General features: G+C 53.8%; 9 protein-coding genes across 9 annotated transcripts; 5 read left to right on the top strand and 4 right to left on the bottom strand.

Moving 5' to 3' along the window:
* Window positions 1-142: 142 nt before the first annotated feature.
* EV422DRAFT_571662 (dl-methylmalonyl-CoA racemase) lies at window positions 143-1,088 on the bottom strand (the record flags this gene model as incomplete). Its single annotated transcript, XM_053073020.1, has 5 exons — window positions 143-163; window positions 250-464; window positions 537-600; window positions 694-764; window positions 881-1,088. 5 exons carry the CDS (start codon window positions 1,086-1,088, stop codon window positions 143-145), a joined length of 579 nt encoding a protein of 192 aa, XP_052921448.1.
* A 154-nt stretch (window positions 1,089-1,242) lies between these two features.
* EV422DRAFT_545380 (Dpy-30 motif-domain-containing protein) lies at window positions 1,243-2,584 on the top strand. Its single transcript, XM_053071456.1, has 4 exons — window positions 1,243-1,431; window positions 1,507-1,685; window positions 1,753-1,889; window positions 1,960-2,584. Exons 1-4 carry the CDS (start codon window positions 1,416-1,418, stop codon window positions 2,099-2,101), a joined length of 474 nt encoding a protein of 157 aa, XP_052921449.1. The 5' UTR covers window positions 1,243-1,415; the 3' UTR covers window positions 2,102-2,584.
* Window positions 1,954-2,819, bottom strand: EV422DRAFT_283990 (uncharacterized protein). The gene has a single exon (XM_053065983.1). It carries the CDS (start codon window positions 2,662-2,664, stop codon window positions 2,170-2,172), a length of 495 nt encoding a protein of 164 aa, XP_052921450.1. The 5' UTR covers window positions 2,665-2,819; the 3' UTR covers window positions 1,954-2,169.
* A 57-nt stretch (window positions 2,820-2,876) lies between these two features.
* Window positions 2,877-3,098, top strand: EV422DRAFT_501108 (uncharacterized protein; the record flags this gene model as incomplete). Its single annotated transcript, XM_053068174.1, has 1 exon — window positions 2,877-3,098. A coding segment is annotated over one exon (222 nt), but the record flags the coding sequence as incomplete, so codon positions are not given.
* A 664-nt stretch (window positions 3,099-3,762) lies between these two features.
* Window positions 3,763-8,317, bottom strand: EV422DRAFT_501155 (inositol hexakisphosphate-domain-containing protein; the record flags this gene model as incomplete). The annotated part of the gene is made up of 7 exons (XM_053068177.1): window positions 3,763-3,865; window positions 4,091-6,597; window positions 6,658-6,818; window positions 6,892-7,117; window positions 7,184-7,335; window positions 7,400-7,576; window positions 7,669-8,317. Coding segments are annotated over 7 exons (3,975 nt in total), but the record flags the coding sequence as incomplete, so codon positions are not given.
* Window positions 8,318-9,250: 933 nt separating this feature from the next.
* On the top strand, window positions 9,251-11,109 carry EV422DRAFT_284163 (S-adenosyl-L-methionine-dependent methyltransferase). The gene is made up of 4 exons (XM_053065984.1): window positions 9,251-10,037; window positions 10,107-10,582; window positions 10,653-10,868; window positions 10,943-11,109. The coding sequence occupies exons 1-4, from the start codon at window positions 9,473-9,475 to the stop codon at window positions 11,057-11,059; spliced, it is 1,374 nt and encodes a 457-aa protein (XP_052921453.1). The 5' UTR covers window positions 9,251-9,472; the 3' UTR covers window positions 11,060-11,109.
* A 423-nt stretch (window positions 11,110-11,532) lies between these two features.
* EV422DRAFT_545413 (uncharacterized protein) lies at window positions 11,533-12,416 on the bottom strand. The gene is made up of 3 exons (XM_053071457.1): window positions 12,195-12,416; window positions 11,937-12,034; window positions 11,533-11,859 (listed from the first exon to the last, which is right to left on the bottom strand). Exons 1-3 carry the CDS (start codon window positions 12,225-12,227, stop codon window positions 11,730-11,732), a joined length of 261 nt encoding a protein of 86 aa, XP_052921454.1. The 5' UTR covers window positions 12,228-12,416; the 3' UTR covers window positions 11,533-11,729.
* A 105-nt stretch (window positions 12,417-12,521) lies between these two features.
* On the top strand, window positions 12,522-13,879 carry EV422DRAFT_545418 (uncharacterized protein). Its single transcript, XM_053071458.1, has 2 exons — window positions 12,522-12,900; window positions 13,008-13,879. The coding sequence occupies exons 1-2, from the start codon at window positions 12,600-12,602 to the stop codon at window positions 13,685-13,687; spliced, it is 981 nt and encodes a 326-aa protein (XP_052921455.1). The 5' UTR covers window positions 12,522-12,599; the 3' UTR covers window positions 13,688-13,879.
* A 143-nt stretch (window positions 13,880-14,022) lies between these two features.
* On the top strand, window positions 14,023-17,213 carry EV422DRAFT_285284 (DNA replication factor Dna2-domain-containing protein). Its single transcript, XM_053065989.1, has 6 exons — window positions 14,023-14,315; window positions 14,383-14,719; window positions 14,788-15,126; window positions 15,212-16,071; window positions 16,155-16,745; window positions 16,826-17,213. Exons 1-6 carry the CDS (start codon window positions 14,259-14,261, stop codon window positions 17,120-17,122), a joined length of 2,481 nt encoding a protein of 826 aa, XP_052921456.1. The 5' UTR covers window positions 14,023-14,258; the 3' UTR covers window positions 17,123-17,213.
* Window positions 17,214-18,195: the final 982 nt, after the last annotated feature.

Below are 18,195 nucleotides of genomic sequence, written 5' to 3' on the forward strand. Positions count from 1 at the left end.
GTTTTGGCACGTCAATGATTGATATCACATAATCTCGTCAATTGCGAGGCCATAGTCATGAATGATTTGCCATATCGAGAGTGACTGCCTTCTGTCTATGCTACATGCTACGGCACGCTAATCTAGATAGGATATCCCGCGACTACTTCTGTTCTAGCTCGACCTGAATCAATAAAAAAAAAACGTGTCAGCAACAAGCTGGAGTAAACTTTCCTCTTGCGAGACCTCCTCCACGGGCCAGAAACTCACAAGGACACCACCACAATCCTTAGGATGCAAAAACACAACCGGCTTCCCATGCGCGCCAATCTTCGGCTCCGGATCCAGCGCCCTGATCTTTTTTGCCTTCAGATCAGCCATCGCCGCTTTGATGTCATCGACTTCCACGCAAATGTGGTGTATTCCGCCGTCCGGCTTCTTGGCCAGGAAGTTTGCTATTGGTGATTTTGGGCCGTAGGGGTGGACTGGTGGGACGGGGATGGGAGGGAAGGTGTGAGAGGAAGTTATTGTGGGGAATGGATGGAGGAGGGCCTTACGGAGCTCGATTTTGGTGTTTCCGAGGTTGATGAAGACGGTGTAGACTCCGTGGTCGGGGAGTGCCTAGGGAATGACGAGATCAGGTGTTGGTGCGGGCGCCTTATGACTACTGTCGTCCTTCCTCAAACGATATAGAGAGCCACATGGCTCACATACCACTTTCTCCGACACTTTGGCTTTCAAAACATCACGGTAGAAACTCGTTGCTTTGTCGATGTCCGGCACCGCTGCATAATACGAAAATATCCAAGCTTCAATGAACCGTCCTCTCGCCTGCCAGTAAATACTATCACGCCCCCTCTGCAACCCGGTTACTCCCTCCTTCTTCCTCAACGTCACCCACCAATAGCAACATGATTCAACTCCCCAATACTCCAAGGCACTCCGCCGGTCGTTTTAGGGTCCACGCCGATCGGGAACTTTGCCGAGGGCGATGCGGAGAAGGTGCGGCGGGTTTCGAGGTGGCGGGATTGGACGGGGATTAGGCGGGATGGTGGGGGGAGACGGGAGGGTTGACGGGCAGCCAGGGCGAGGATGCGGAGGGTGGACATGTTTAAAACGAGATTAGCGAAGGGACGAGAGCAGCTGGGTGGTGGCGGACGACGTTCGGCGTGGATCTGGAGGCTCGCAAGCAGAGAATGGTGGAGGTGATTGTGATGTCCGTCTGCCTGCAGACTCAAGTGCAGAGCAAGCTGTGTCAGCAGTGCTGTCAGGTGGCCTCAGGAAAACGCGCCTTCCATGTTGACGCGTCGCCGCCGAAAGTTGCTCGGGAAAAGACAAGCCTTTCCACCTGGAAAAACAACACACAAAGCAACCCCAGGTCAACGTCCGCCAGCGTCGTCCGATAATTCTGCACAAACAAGAGGTCTCTGGCAATCATGGCAGACAAGCAAGGTACCCGCTCGCATCCCGCTCGCATCCATATCAGAGCTAATACCTTCCCCGCTAATTCAGAAACACCACCCCCAGCCCAACCCTCCAGCACAAACACCGACCCGGTCACTACCAGCCTCTCAGCAGCAAGCGGGAGCATGGGGGGCTTGGTGGCAGCATCAGGGGACGGTGGGGCACCCACAATAAGTGATACGCACCCGGCAAACAACGGAGTTAATCCACATGAGTCGTTTGGGTTGACCAAGGAGTTACTGGTAAATGTCTAGGAACTTCGCAAGTATGCAGTGAAGTTGTTGATCGCATTCATGGATTTGTCTTCAGGAAGCCATTGATGCAGGCCGACAACGTGTGACATCTACGGATCCAGACCACATCAACAGCCTGCCATTACGCAGCTACTTGGATCAAACGGTCGTGCCGGTGCTGATTGAGGGGTTGAAGGCGCTTGCTAAAGAGAGGTGCATATCCCAACATCCGCGACATCTATCAATATCTCTTCACATACTAATCTGCGCCTCGGCTTCATAGACCACCAAACCCATGTGAATACCTTGCAGTATACCTCCTCCGGAACAGTGGGAAGACTGCTTCTACAGTGGGAGCGACCGCAACGCCGTCGTCGTCGGTGGCTCAGCCGGCTGGTGGAGCATCGACAACTGCTGCTCGGTAATCTTTTCTTGGTGGTTTATATGTATAATGGACTTTCCTATTCCTTGATCGTCATTGATGAACTATGTGTTACACACAAATACAACCTATTGTCTCGATGCCCCAATCCAAGCTTGAGACTATGTTACCCCCGGCACTGTTCAGGTTATAGATGTCTCCATCGGGAAGTCCCTCCGTTCTGTGGAAGTTGTATTTGACAAGTAACGGTTTCCGACTGGAAAATGCGACGCTCCATGCTTTGCACACCAAGAGGCAGTTGCGCCGATCCGATGGCGAGCCGGTGAGCGCTGCGCGACAGAGGATGCGAGACAGGAGGTCTGGAGCGGGATATAACGATTTGTAATTGGCTGCAGCGGATGTCATTTGCCTTTGTCCGAAGGACTTTTGAAGATGAAGCGGTGGAGGCTGATGTGCAGCTTTGTGGTTGGTTGGTTGGTTGGTGATCTGGTTGGTGAGAGAGCGGAGAGTCGGAGCAAACGCGTGAGGCAAGCCTGGCACACTGACAACGGGAGCAAGAACTGACGGAACTGGGAAGCTTTCGCACCATCGTCGAAGGCACCGCATCCCTTCGTCGACTGTCGAAGGCCAACAGCAGACTCGAAAAGCACTCACTGCATAGTATCTTCTAGCACCTCAGTGCCCGGCGATCACCTCCTCTTCTCTGTGAACAGCCTACAAAATGTCGAGTGTAAACCCATACGAAGAAGGCAAGCCATACCCCACAAGTCGTCCAAAAACTTCTTGCACAGCCTAACCTCCTCTTACCCATAGGCTTCTGGGCCCGCACAAAGCGGAAGAACGCCGAGAATCCCTTCATCCTGCCCTCCGTCGGCGCAACGCTGTACGCAATGTACAGAATGACCTCGTCGATGCTCCGATCGGACAAGGTCGGATTCCAACAGTCGCAGCAGACGAGGGTCGCGTTCCAGTTCTTGGCGATTGGGGCGCTTGTTGGTGGGATCTGGTGTGTTGTTTGGGTTTTCCGTAGGCGGATGTAGGTGTATAGAACGTTGCGTGCTGATTATTTGATAAACTTACAGGTATCAGGACTTTACGAAGAAGCATGAAGCTATGTTGAAGGAGAAGGAGAGGCAGGGGTTGCTGGGGAGTGGTACACCGGCCGCAGTGACGCCAACGAACGCCGCTGTGCAGCCGCCGACGCCGACGTCAAAGGCGTGAGTTGAGTGTATCTCAGTGAGGAAGTTCATTGAGCACTTCGCGACATCGCTTGCTGCTTCATCCCGTGCGATCCGCATATTCCGGGCCGATCAGGTATGGCACGTGGATTGTGCCACTTGAGGAGGAGACAGACGCGAACTCAGTAGTTTGTCGCTGCTATAGAGTCTTCGCCGCAGCGGTAACTCGGGCGATACATGCCTTCATGGTCGTCCAACGTAGAAAAGCCTCGCTTCGATCAATGCCCATTCGTGCTGGGCGTATGTCGCCCGTCACTTGAAAATAAAAGCGACCATGTCTATCATTATTCCTATCGATCATTTTGTATTCTACTCTATCTCGCTTGCGATCTCACATTCATGATCGATTTGCTGGCACAAAGTATGTACATGACAATCATCTCACATGAAACTGCATAGATACAATAGCACAATTTGTGAAGTAATAGCCCGTCTGATATCCCCCCCTACTTCCCGCAATCCGCCTTCAGTCCAACGACTGGTTATCCGCATTCCTCACCAAATTCACAATCTCCCTTCGTTCCCTCAACCACTCACTAAACTTGATCGGCATCCGTCTCGGTTTCCCACTGGACGCCAGCACGCCACCAGCAGCGGCGTCCTCCCCTGAATCAGCATCCTCATCATCCTCAACGTCCGCAATGGTGTTGAGACGTTCCAGCGATCGCGATTTGCGAGCGAGGTTGGCGACGCCGACGAGAGCGGACTGGCCCCGCGATTTGGCCTTGTCGACTTCCTCCGCGACGACTTCCGCGGTGTCGTCGGGGGTGTCACCGCCAGCTGGCTCCGCGTACACGGCAGGCGGGTACGAAACCGAGGAACCGAAAGACGACGGCGGTGCCGTGCTCGTGGGCGATCCGGTGAGCTTCCCTTCGCTCCTCCACCCCGCCCATACCTCCATCAGGTAGTCCGCGAAGACGATGAGGTAGAAATATCTGACGAGGTAATTCCTCGCCACATTCATCATCCTATCCTTCTTGGCCTTTTCCGCGGGGGTGTTCTCCGCCATGCTCTCCACCCGCAGCTTGTAATCATAGACAGCAAGACGGAGATTCTGCACATGGTCGCATGCGTCAATTGCGTTGTCCGTGACTAGTTTCGCGTGCTTGCCGTGTGTAAGCACCGCGAGGAGGCGGAGAATAAGGCGGTACTCGCCCCGGGCGTAGCGTCGGCGCACCTGCTCGGGCTGATCGTCGTCAGTCTCCGTGTACGGCGAAGTGGAAGACGGGAACCAAGACGGTGGAGTGAGCTGCGCGGACTCGTTTTGTGGTGGGTTGCTGTGAGCAACTAGGTGATGGTTTCCGACGATAGTTTCGACGAGACAGGTTATGATCATCCCTGTGGTCGTGCGACCGCGTCCCATTTGGCAGTTGAACATGATATCAGTGAATCGGCGGAGACGGGTGAGACGGTCTACTAGAAGATCGAAGACCTCGGGTATCGGCGCCTGTTCGTCCGTGATGGGGATCCGCAGGTAATCGACCTTATATCCTTCAGCTTGGAAACATTTGTACACCTCCGATGGGGTTTGAACGGCGTCTTCCGACACAGTCTCCCACACCGGCACGATGCTAAACCCTTTCTCAGTGACTTCTTCCTCATGTAACAACAGCCTACCACCATAATGCTTGAGCTCCGCCAGCGCATCCAGCTTCATCTGGGACTCCATCAACTCCACACGCTCCCTGACGATGCCGGTTGTTTCGAGGTTCGATAAGGGATCTTGCAACAGCCTCAAAACGTAAGGCACGCCTGAGACATACAGCACCGGCTCCTCTCTCAGACTCGTCCAGACCAATCTCCGGGATCCATCGGGCACTGCGCCGACTTTTTCCAAAGCCCGTCTGATCGCCGGCTTGGTGGGCATGCCTATCCCGTACAACGATGACGACGCAGGCGGGTCCTGCTTGGCGTCCGCTTGGAATTGCATGTACGCCAACTTATCGCTCGAAGGCGTGCCAGTAAGAATAGCATTGCGGCCCAGCTGGTTTTGGACCTTCGACAGTGAAATTCGGCGAAAATTCGGTGCGCCATCGACACGTTCCGTCAATGACAGTTTCTGCGCTCCTGGGAACATGTCGCCCTTCAGAATCGACCCTTGGCTGAGAACCGCACCTTTCCTGCTCTTCACGACTTCCAGCACTTCAGTTGAAAGGGCCATGCCGTCACCGGGACGCAGGTGCTCGACAGGCGTCAGAGCATGAATATCATTCTCCTGCCCCATGATTCTGACCATTCCCTTCAACTCCGGCCGCTTCTGCAACCACGACGAGAAACTCTGCAGCTCGTTGCTCAGCCCCGGTGGATTTTGGGCAAGATAGCTCTGGAAGGCGATAAGGAGGAAATAGCGCTTCAACTGCACGAGACCCCTGTCAGTCGCCGCCCGCCGCGTCATGTCGTCCGGCGCGTTCATAGCGTCGACTCTCGACGCCTCGATGTCGTCTCGGATGTTGAGGTACTCCCCACACTCGTCGATGACGTCGTCAACTAGCCGTTTGCTCTCCACCCCGTCCCTCACGACTCTCAGCAGGCTGTTGGTGATGCTGTAATTGGGTCGAGTGACGGATTTCGTCTGCGGTGGCTCAACGGCGCCGAGCCACAGCAAAACCAAGTAGGCGACAACGCACCCCGTAGACGACCTGCCCTTGCCCGTCTGGCACACCATGAGTATCGCAGAATCCTTCAAATCGACCGCGCAAATGACTTTCTGGATGTCGGCGAAGTCGCTGGGTGATGGTGCGGATTCTGCCGTGATCGGGATCCGCGCGTAATCCATTTCGATGGCAGATTCGGACGCATGTTGTTCGTCCCGGACGAGATTGAAGACCTCCTGAAGAGTGTGTACATTCTCTGGCGAACAATGCTCCCATTGCGCGACAACTTCGCCGTTGGGAGTCTCCATATGAAGCAAGATGCTCTCATCGTATGTAGACAATTCAGCCACCACGTCGCGCTTCAGAGACTCCTCCATCAGTTCCAAACGGGCCGAATCAATGCCCGAGTACGATTTGATGTTCCGCAAGGTCACAAACTCGTCTCGAAGAACGTAAGGAATTCCATTGATGTATACTAGCGGCTCTTCGCGCAGATTAATCCACACCGCTCTGCGTCGGTCCCCTGACCTCTGCTGCAGCTCCTGGATCACGTTTTTCATACCCTGAATCGTAGGTTGCGCGGTCGCGTAGATATTGGCGGTCCGTAGTTTCCGGAACCGTGGGGCGCCTTCGATGACGTCCTTGACGGCGTCCCAGTGGTCTACTTTGAGGATGTTGTGGGGTGCAAGCACAGCTCCATGTCGCGACTAGTACATCAACCTCAGTCTTTTGCTCGCCGAACCATGCGAACTTCTCGTACCACCCACCCTTATGACATGCTTCTCCCATTCGAAGGACGATGGCGACTCATCCTGCCAGTTCTGCATGCGTAAGTCTCCTCCGGTAAGCATGGAGAGGTCGTCCAAAGGCCGAAACAGTATCAATTGGGGTGTGGAAACGCGGAACTTCCGCAACATCGTTCCAATTTCTTACACAAACCGGCAACACTTTAGCACACCATCACTCGCTTGGCCAGAGTTGCCTTTTGCAATGAGGCATACCTGGACGTCTCTCCAGCCATTGAGTGAATGACACATCAAACCCCTGTGGTGCTACCTCCCGCGCATAGGCAAAGAATGCGAGAAGGAAGTAATACCTTCCCAAGCACGCAACAGCTGCGCGGAGAGATTTGGATTCGCCATTGACAGAGTACTTCACGCGATGAAGAAGGATGTCTTCGCGCATGTTGACCATTGCGTCGCACAGGTCTATGATCTCATCCAGTTTCTGTTTCGGATGAACATATTGAGTTCAAGATGCTATCGCACTCTCCGTGATTCACAAGGAAACTACCTTCTTAAGCTTCGTCCCATTATGTATCGTACTCGCCAGCTCCATAATGCATCTGTAACCTCCCAGTAAAGCGCTCTTCATATCCGATATCAACGGCGCTCGGGCAAATATCCAGTCGAGAGCGGAACGTGCCGAGTCAGACGACGCCAATCCTGAGGAACGCGTAAGTGACCCTAAGCCAATTTGGATAAGCGTCCAAACCAGCTTCAGCTCTACCTTGTTCGAGAACATGAACCAAACGGAGCATAGCTGTATTTTGCGACTCGCTCTCCTCCAAAGCAGTCAGATCGATCCGTGAGGAATCAGCTCTAATGGCATGGAGCGATGCTCGGGCGCTGCGTTCACCGTATTGCGCGTTTCGGATGATCATGGCAAGTACCATGGCAAACGTAGCTGCATGACACCAACAAAGAGGAAGAAAGAGGCTTCTTGATTATGATTACGCGGTCTCGTTTGCGATGTCCGTGCAACCTCAATGAACATACTTCTGCCTTTGCCCATTCCGCACGTGAAGATGAGCGCATCATCCGGTCTAGAACTCGTTATGGCATTGATATATGTGTCGATGAACCGGTCCTCGGGCGCTTGTTCTCCGCTTACAGGCACACGGAAATAGGTAACGGGAAACCCTTCCGCGACAAACGCATCAAAAACCTCTCGAGGTGTCTGAATATGTGGGCGGTCGATGGCCATCCAAGTTGGCACCAGCTTCCCTTCGCTCTCCTCATGCACCAGCAGCATCCCGTTCCACTTGCTAGCTTCCCTCTCGATGTCCTCTTTCAACCTCGCCTCCATCTGTTCTAAACGTGTGCTGCTGATGCCCTGCACCGACCTGATGTTGGTGAACGGGCGCTCATTCTCGCGCAGGACAAAAGGCTTGCCATCGAGATAGACGATCGGCTCCTCGCGAGCAGAGAACCATAGGGCTTTGCGAGTTGTGTTCTGTCCGCGGATCTGCAAGAGCATCAATATGGTACGGATTCCTGTAATTGTTGGTTGAGCGGCGCCCAGGATTTGTGGATCCGCTCTACGAAAGTTTGGAGCCCCTTCCAGTCTGAGCGGGGCACGAAGAAAGCGTTCAGATGTCTCATAGTGATCACTCTTCAGAATCGTTTGACGGCATAGTACGGAGCCTTAAGTCAAAGGGATCAGAAAGGTGCCACAGTGTGCATGCCCGAAGAGCCAAGCTGCACCTTGTCGGTTTTTTGGCACTGATGCCGCGGACGCCGCTAGTAGGGGCACTCTATCGTTCATTTCGCTGAAAACTTCCGCGCACGACAATCGATGCTCTTCTGCGATACCCAGTGACAACGAATTTGATGATCCACCCCACCTTTTCGTCGACTTCTAGGTTGATGCCTTGTCGGTTTAAATCACCAAGATCGCCGATTTGATATGCGATAGGGGTTCGACCTTTATCGTGCTGACGTGCGAATTGGAGTGGAGCGAGAACTCACGTCTACGTCACCCCTCCGTTAGGACCCCTAAACCGAACCCTAAACCTGGCATTGAATCGGCGAAGCTAGCCGCAGATGGGCTGGGTTAATTCCACGCCGCTGCTGGCAACAAATGGGGAGCCGGTGGCCACCGAATATCTCCCCATCCGATCCCTGGGATCCAGCACCAACCTCAAATTGGTGAACCCCACATGCAACATGATGATGCGGCATTGTGATGATGCCGTTCCAAGGTTCAACAGACTCCAACTTCCCACAACGCAAACCTTCTTTTGGGCACCTGGGGTAGCTTTGCCGGCCACGCGGAACGTCCAACAATCCGAGGGTTCTTCCCTGCAGGCAAGGGCCCATCGCGCGTTTGTGCAATGGCCTTCAAAGAAATTATGACGGGGATAGGGTGATCGCTTCCGCAGCAGGTTGAACTCTTGTCGGAAAGCCCCACAGCGGCCCAAAAAACCGTTGCAATCAAAATCGTATGGCAACTACGGATTTTGATTAGTTGTTAGTTTAGGAGTGGGTAGCCGAAAGCTCCGCTCCATCGGGCACCCTGACTGAGCGGCGGAGCGCGCTTCAAGCAGGCAAAGAAAACCATAAAGCAGCACCGCAGCCGTTCCCAGCCTTTCGCTTTCGGAGACTTCCCCCAAAGTAGAAAGGTATGTTTGAAAGGCTTCACTAAAGTAGAAGCACTTTAGGGCAGCAGTGAACCGCCTCTATATCGCGAAGACTGTGGGAGTTGGGAGACCGCTTAGGGAGCATCCTGGATTCCATTCCTAGACTATCCGCAAAACCCTCTCGTTAGAAGCGATATCCGTGATCTGACCTATTTTCCCAGATGACGGTCCTCAACCACGACGTCCTCCAGGTGGCGCCTACCCGGCACCACATCGAAGGTTCGGGTAACTCCGCCTTCTCGAACCTCCAGCTTTTCGGCGCCATTGCCGGAGTTCCGCTCGCCGTGATCGTCTTGACCGGCTGGTCTCTGTCTTGGTACCCGTTGGTGCTTGCCGTTTTAGGTCTGCCCGTGTTCGCCGGCTTCAATGTCCTTTTTGCGCGCTACGCTCCTCCGCTTCGCCCTCAGAGGGGTTTGCCAGGCAAAAATCTCGAGGAGTACATGGAGATCAAGGATGCTGAGCTGAAGAGGCACTACCACACCAAGTCCAAGATTCCCATCGAGACGTTCTTCGAGAGCTACTTTGATGAGAAGATCGACATCAAGGACGACATGCTGGAGTTGCTTGAGGCTCGTTACGACTGGGCCTCGTTCACCTGGACAATCGGCCAAGTCAAGTTCTTCTTGACCCAGTGGGTCCCTGAGACTCTCTGGCATTCGAAGAAGCAGGACGAGAACCAGGTCCGCGATCACTACGACCGTGGTGATGACTTCTACAACGCTTTCCGTGAGTCAAATTCCGCCGGCCGTAACAAAATAGGCACAGTAAACTAACCGAGGCTTTGTCTCACCACAGTTGGACCTATGATGATCTACACGTCTGGCATCATGACCAAGAAGGACGAGCGTCAGACCCTAGAGGAGATTCAGCAGAATAAGCTGGAGCTCGTATCCAAGAAGATTCAGCTGAAGTCCGGAGACCGCATGCTTGACATTGGTTGCGGTTGGGGAACTCTCGCCGTCCACGCCGCTAAGCAGGGCGCCAAGGTCACCGGTGTGACCCTTGGAAAGAACCAGACTGCGTGGGGAACTCGCAAGGCCGAGGAAGCCAACGTTGCTTCCAACGTCAACATTCTGTGCATGGACTACCGTGACATCCCGTTCCAAAAGTACGACAAGATCACTTGCCTCGAGATGGCCGAGCATGTCGGCGTATTGCGATTCCAGACCTTCTTGAAGCAGGTCCGGGAGATGCTCGAGGACGACGGTATCTTCTTCCTCCAGATCGCCGGTCTCCGTCGTACCTGGCAGTACGAGGACCTCATGTGGGGTGTAAGTTGAAAAACGTATCTTGAGCACCATGAGGAAACGAGTACCGATAGTAATATCTTCTTCTCCACAGCTTTTCATGGCCAAGTACGTCTTCCCCGGAGCTGACGCGTCCACGCCATTGAACTGGTACATCGAGCAGCTCGAGCGCGCCGGTTTCGAGATTGAGTCCAGTGAGACTCTGGGTGTTCACTACTCCACGACCATCTACCGCTGGTACTCCAACTGGCTTAAGAACAAGGATAAGATTGTTGCTAAGTACGGTGTCCGCTGGTTCAGGATCTGGGAGGTATGTTATTGCTTGTCGGCAGGATATAAAATCTGTCAGATTGTACTCACTCGTTCTCTCCTCCACACCATCAGTACTTCTTGGCCTACTCTACCATCGTCGCCAGGCAAGGAAGCGCAACAGTCTACCAGCTCGTCTGCCACAAGAACCTCAACTCGTTCGACCGTACCCGTTTCATCAAGGCTCGTTAAACACCAAACATCTCGATCCGCCAATGCGCCCCGTCGAACCCAGGGGTCGTCGTTCGTGTGTGGTCCTCGCCCCAAAACTCAAGGACAGAAATGTGGACCTCACTCTTTAAACCCGCCTTCTCTTCCGCCCCCTACCATTTTTTTTTCCTTTCCTTTACATAACTTTAATGCCTGATCTCTGTCGTTCGCTTTGGCTGCACCTTGTTTGACAAGGTAACTTTGTACATGAGAGATGGACAATATATATATTGCGAGGGCTGATTCTGTTTTTGCGTGGTCTGATCGGATGAGAATGAATGCCTCCATATAATGACGAGGTGTGCTAGCAAAGCGAGCGCAGCGAGCTCTCCCATTTGGTGCGCAGATGCAGTTCTGAAGAAGTCTCACAACGAGCCATTCAAGCGCTTCCAGCTGGTTTCTCGTTCATAGCAGGTCAACCATCTGACGAAGGTGAATCGAGCGCCAAAAGCTCTCGAGATAGTCTCAAAATATCATAATTATCAAAAGGTTATCTAAGAAAACCTCAAATCGAATCAAAGTCGGTTCGGTTCTAGCCTCTCTATCTAAAGGCTGTAGTCGAAAACGACGCTGTTCTTCTACCGCCGTGAAATCCTCCCACTAATAAACGGGGTTGTTTCACACAGCCGGAAAGTGTCGCTGAATATATAACTTAGTGCTGGGGAGCGTTGGCGGAGGAAACGGGGACGGACCAGCGGGACCACTTTTCGGACTTTCCGACAACGTCGTAGAGCTTGGAGGTTTGGTGGGGTTGGACGGTGTTCCATGGTTCGGGGTTCTTACTGTGGATTGAGTGGATTATCAGCAGACTGCAAATATGATGGGAGTAAAGACAAACGGGAAGGGAAGGGAGACTTACCCACGAGCCCAAACACAGTCGGGACCGGTAGACTTGTGCCATACGAAGTAGGAGCATCCACCGACGGCGACAGCCATGATGCCGAAGAGGGGGTAAACCTGTATGAATAGACGAATAGTGGAAGTGAGTGACCTGCTCAATGCTGTCCTGTGCCGTCCTGCCCTGAGCCCTTCACTTAGCGCTCGCTAACTGGGCCCGGCACAGCTCCCAGCTCGTCGTCACACCCATCCAGAGACCCGAAAGACAAAGGATACATACACCGAAGGGAACGTTGGTCAGAGATCCACCCATTTTTGCTGTTGTTGGTTGTGAGTTGAGTTGGTGAGAACTGGGATTGCGGTGACGTCTTTATGTATAAAAGCGAGGGTGCGAAAACGGCGAGAGTTGGCTTTGCGCTACGTAAATAAAAACCACAGAGGAGGCCTGTTGCCAAAATTTGATACTCCGATGTGATGGGCGGAGACAAGCGCGGGAATGGAAGGATGCGGATGAATAATGAATGGGCACCCAGTTTAGAAATGGGCCCGACGGCTAATCAACAGAAGGTGCATAATCGCCCTTTCAGATTGAAATCAGCAAGGGGAAGGCGGGGCCGTCTCCCGGTTTCTCCCGACTTGACGGCTTGCAAAGCCTTATTTGTGCCGTTTTCCTCGTTGCAACGACATGACAAAAAGGATGTCCAAGATGTCTCCCAATCTTCCCGTCATCGACATTACTCCTTTCTCAACGAACGCACCTGCTGGACAGGATTCTTCAGCAAAGCGGGATGTTGGGGCGCAATTAGCAGAAGCCTGCTCTCAACATGGCGTCTTTTATCTCAAAAGCGGTGATATCGGCCGGCTCACGAACGAGAAGCGCTTGCGGACGTTCGAAGCTGCGAAGCAGTTCTTTGCCTTACCCGAAGAGGTGAAAAAGGCAGTTCCAATTAGCCCCGGAGGCTTTACGAGAGGGTACATTGGCATTGGTGAGGACTTCTTCGTTTCCTGTTTTCAACTTGCCAGGGGCCCACTGACGGCGGCTCGCGTTTGGGTTCACTCTGCACAACCAATTTGGCGGGACACATCAGAATAGGCGGAGAATCGGGTTCAAGCGCATTGGAGGTAAAGGAAGCGTTCAGCTATGGATACCGTTGGCCAGACGACAAGCCCCCCGGAAACAGCCTACAGGGGCCGAACAAGTGGCCGGATCTCTCTCACTTGCCACCCGACTGGGAAACTACTCTCCACGACTTCTACGCCGGGATGGTTGAGATAGCGACAGCCGTCACGCGGGCGCTCTCCGTCTCTCTAGGCTTCCCGGAGGACCATTTCCCGTCATTCTGCACCCAAGGCGATACTATCAGCTTGATGCGTTTCTTCCATTACTTTCCGTACCGCGCCGCAGGGTCCGTGGCGGGTGGGGAAGTCGAGCGGATAGGATCGAGCCCGCACACCGACTGGGGGTTCCTTACATTGATTCTCCAGCAGGATGGGGTGATTGGGTTGCAAGTGGCAGATGGGGAGGGAGGATGGAAGGATGTGCCCCCGATTCCAGGAACGTTGATTGTGAACGCTGGGGACTATTTGGCACTGCTGACGCGAGGACGGGTCAAGTCGCCCTTGCATAGGGTTATTACGTCCGAGGAGGAGAGACTTTCGATGGTATTCTTCTATTATCCGGTAAGTGTTCTGCCGTATCGCCTGATGTTGCAGGCACCCTCAACTCAACAAGTCGAGTCTTGTAGACCTACGACGCACGAATTCCCATTATGAAGGATGATACCGAGGGAAGCGTACAGAAGATTAGCTTGTTTGCCGATCAAAGGCATGGGGAGTCCGGGACGACGGCAAATAGCGTAGATGTTGGTGTAGCCGGCACATTTGGCGATTACATTGCGAACAAATGGTCGCAAGTGTATAGGAGTACATAGGCGTATGAAATAAAGTGTGTCCGTTTGCGTCGAGCAGTCTTCTATATGGTCGCTTCTGGGCAAATTGTTCACTTTGTCAAACAGCGAGCGCACCAACGAGCCGACCCTTCTGCACGCGTCTGGGCCACACGTCACCAAGCTGTCCGAAGGCGGGGACTTTCTCGTCGCGCGCTTGCAGTTGAAGCTTACCCTTGCTTCCTCCATGGGCACCCTTACCCCTCAGGTCTGCGGGTCTCTGGTTCAGTAGAGACAACAGGCCACTTGATCTTAAACAAAGCGTGTGCTGGGCTGCTTTTGGTTTTTGTTGTCAATTTCAAAGGCAGGGCTCCAGCCGGAGTGTCCGTTCCACCACTACATTATCCCCGGGTTAGAGGTCGAGTGTTTTGAGCCCTGCCTTAAGTGTTCCAGTCAGAATGAAGAAGAACTCTACGGCCAGGAAAACCAGCAAGCAGCCAGCGGCTCCGCTAAAGGTGCGACTCTTCGGTTCAGTGTACGTTTATACGTTTCTGAATGCTCACACTTCCGCCGAACACGTAGGACAGCGCATCCCGTAAGCCCGCCTCGGACGCGCAACCCCTCAAGGCCGGCATGTTGCAATACCTAAAAGGGGCATCCTCTGAAAATACTGAGAGCGCGCCACCACCAGCAAAGCCTAAAGATAGGGAAGGCGCGACGGCCAAGATGAAACGGCGAATTCTGGGACTCGCGGGTGGAACGGGTAACGCGGGTCAGACGTCTACCACGAGCACGCGTAAAGCTTTGGGTTCGATGGATGAGAAGTCCGTGAACAAAGTGTTGCCGAGGAGTGTGATAGTGGAGAGAGCGGTGCAGCAGCCTGCCGGACCGCCGGTGGTTGTGGTTGTCCCATCGCAAGGTAGGTGTCCGCCATAGGTCTGTCCTGTACTTCTTGAAATCCCAAGATTGCTAAGATTGCTACCATAGATGTGCAACAAGCAGGGCGGAGGACGAGTGTAGATGGATCGAAGCGCTCTAACAAACGCCCGTCTCTTCCGCTCGAAGACCCTGCTGTGGACGAGGGAAGTCCGAAGAAAGGGCGAACCGCGAGAAGCCCCAAAAAGCCGCTCAAGCCCTCCGACTCTGGATTCAGCGAGGAAACATTGCAGCCTAGACAGTCACAGGAGGCGTCAAGCACCTCGGCAGTGTCGCCCGATCTGCCATTGACGCAAGCAACGCCAGTTAAGAAGACTGATCAAGAAGACAGAATATACTGGAGAGACTCTCCGCCTTCTGGAAAGCTGAATGCGGCTGCTTCTGCTATTGGTAAGAGGCATATCGCCCCATCTGCTGCATCGCATAATTGTGTCAGGAAGTTTCGTCTTACCATCAAGCTTTCTGTTCCTCATAGAAGGGAGGAAGCGAGACACGCGCGCCGAGGCAAAGTACGTTGCGAGTCTTCTTGCAGGCGAGAAGGTGGCCACTCCAAAAGAAAACTCTCCTACTCTCGGCAATAAGCCTCGTCACCCAGCACGTTCCAATCCAGAGCTCACGCCCTCACACGGCAAGACATCCTACAAGAGAAGCTTCAGTCTTAGCAATCTAGAAGGCTCGCCCTCCGCTCTATTCCGCAACACTGACCCGAAACAGATTCGCCGGGAGAGGCTTACTCATTGGAGTACAGGAGGTAAACGGCCAAATAGTTTCAGCGTGCCGGGACTGGAACTCTTCAATCAACCAAACTGCTCGGCGGGTCCAACGACGCTTGATGGCCGTCAAAGTGGCGAAGAGAGCTGTCGCTGTTCAGCGGCAACCACACCCGATAGCGTAAAGCGCCGACGTCTGAATAGGTCCGCCACCTTCCCAAACCCCTCGTCGGCTTGGCCTGGAAGTCCCAAAGGGAAATCAAGTACATTCGATGATGATAACTTCAAGGAGAACATTCCCCCTTGGGAACGGCAACGAGCTCAAAAGCGCCTTGAGCAAGCGGGCCTGTTGGACAGCAATCCTCGTCACAGGAAGGACGACAGACTGACTATGAAGGATACCCGCAAGCTCCAACAAAAGCAACGTGACACAGTCAAGGTGGAGATTGAAGTTTCGGACAAGTTCTCGGACCCGGACGATTCGGACGACTTTGCGTGTTCCATGGCGTTGGACGCGTTTATGGCTGAAGGTGAAGTCGCTGTGGTGAAAGGCGAATCGGAAACGAGCACGCGGACACATTCCAGGGCGAATACGAATGTACCGCTTGTCGATGAACCGGTGAAGGTGAGTGAAATTGGATGTTTGTCTTTCCGTCCTGACACCATCTGGTCTTTTCGGGATATTGAGAACGTCCTCTCTTCTCGCAGTCTGAACCGCAGCGATACACGCGCTTCCTGGTTCTCGAAGTGTCGTGGAACGAATACGGCTTCCCGGACGGTCCAGCACGCAACAAAGAGAAGAAACTACGCCTCTTCAACGAGCAAGAACAGAACGAACGGTTCCTCCACCTCCGCGAAGACTGGTGGACAACGGACGTCAACGTCGGCGACTACATCCACGTCATTGGGACATTCGACCCGAACCTCAACCGCTGCATCGTCGATAACGAGAAGAACTTGGTGATCCTGCACCCCGACAACCTGGTCTCTGCCACCTTGGTCGCGGAGAGCTTTGATTGTCTGAGGAAATCGATTCTGCAGGACCGTGTCCGATCCCTCGGCGAGTCTACCCCACCGCTGGTGTACGGCAGCTTGTTGCATTGTCTGTTGCAAGCTGGGTTGAAGGATGGGGATTTTTCGGATGTCCGAATGGACGACGAGATTGATAAGTTGGTGAAGAGCAGCGTTGAGGATCTGTACGCGGCTGGAGAAGATGAGGAGAAGGCTCGGCAGCACTTGAAGGAGTTTGTGCCGAGTTTGCAGCAGTGGAGTCAGATGTTTATGCGTGGTTCGCCCGAGGTGAATTCAGACAATGTCTTGATCCACGTTTCGTCATATCAGACTGATGTATCTCACCATTTTCTTCTTCACGATTCCAGCCGGATGCTATCGTGAAGCAGCATCGTGGTGACGGACGTGAGAAATCATCGCTGTCCATCAGTAAAGTCCTCGACATCGAGGATCAGATTTGGTCACCGATGTTCGGAATCAAGGGAAATATCGATGCTAGCATACAGATCAACGTTACGGAAGGTATATTTGGGGCCACCAGGACGCTGGCTGCGCCGTTCGAGCTGAAAACGGGCAAGAGCACCAATGTGGTCTCGCATCGGGCCCAGACAACCCTTTATACGCTTATGATGGGTGATCGTTATGGTGCGTTGGTCTCTCCCTGAGTTTGTTGCGTGTGTTCAGTGAGTAACTTCCACTTTCTGCAGGTGTTGATATAGCAGGCGGCATCCTCTACTACCTGAAAGCTAACGAAATGATCCAAATCCCTTCGTTTCGCAACGAAGTTCGGGGCTTGATCATTGCCCGTAACGAGATGGCGGGTTTCAAGAACAATACGACCGGTAAACTACCTCCCATGATCCAAAACCAGTTTGCGTGTCAGCGATGCTACGCGCTGGACAAGTGCATGGTGTATCACAAGGCAGTCGAGAACGGAACAGCCGAAAGCAGCGGCCTGAGCACATTGTTCGAGCAACGGACCGGACACCTGACACCCGCGCATTTGCAGTTCTTTGAGCACTGGGACCGTCTGCTGACGCTGGAGGAGGGCGACATGCAGCGGTCGCGGAAGGAGATTTGGACCATGCGTGGCAGCGAGAGGGAGAATCTGCGCAGGTGCTTCAGCGGCTTGCGTTTGCAGCCCCTTGAGCCTGGCTCGCAAGCCGCAGCTGTGGGAGCGCAACAGCGGGAGTACCGCTTCGTCCGGGGAGCCGCTGAGAACCCCGATGGAACCCCCTTGCCGTCGTTCTTGAACTCGCATATCACAGTCGGTGACGCCATCGTCGTGTCCACTGAACAGGGTCACTATGGCCTAGCGACTGGGTTTGTCAGCGATCTTCAACCTGCCGCCATCACCATTCTGCTAAACAGGGAACTGAACGGACCGCCGAAACGTGTTCGAAACGACTTTGATGAGTGCGACAATCAGAACTTTGAAGGCGTGCTGAACCTCCTATCCAAGCGCAAGACTGCAACGCGTCGCAACGAGTTTGCAGGCACGGCAAGCGGCACGCCATGGCCTGGCAGTCTCGGCAGCGGTCCGGACAAGACGCTGTACAGGATCGATAAGGATGAGATGGCGTCCGGCATGGGTCTCGTGCGAGCAAACATGGTGTCGCTGCTAAGCGCTGACGGCGATCCGAGGCGCCGTGACCTGATTGTGGACCTCAAAGCACCGGGGTATACGCACGATGTCCAGGGTGGACCGGTGGATGAGAAGCTGAATACGGATCAGAGG

This window comes from Fimicolochytrium jonesii (assembly GCF_025526975.1).
Source record: "Fimicolochytrium jonesii strain JEL569 chromosome Unknown EV422scaffold_36, whole genome shotgun sequence".
Taxonomy (NCBI): Eukaryota; Fungi; Chytridiomycota; class Chytridiomycetes; order Spizellomycetales; family Powellomycetaceae; genus Fimicolochytrium; species Fimicolochytrium jonesii.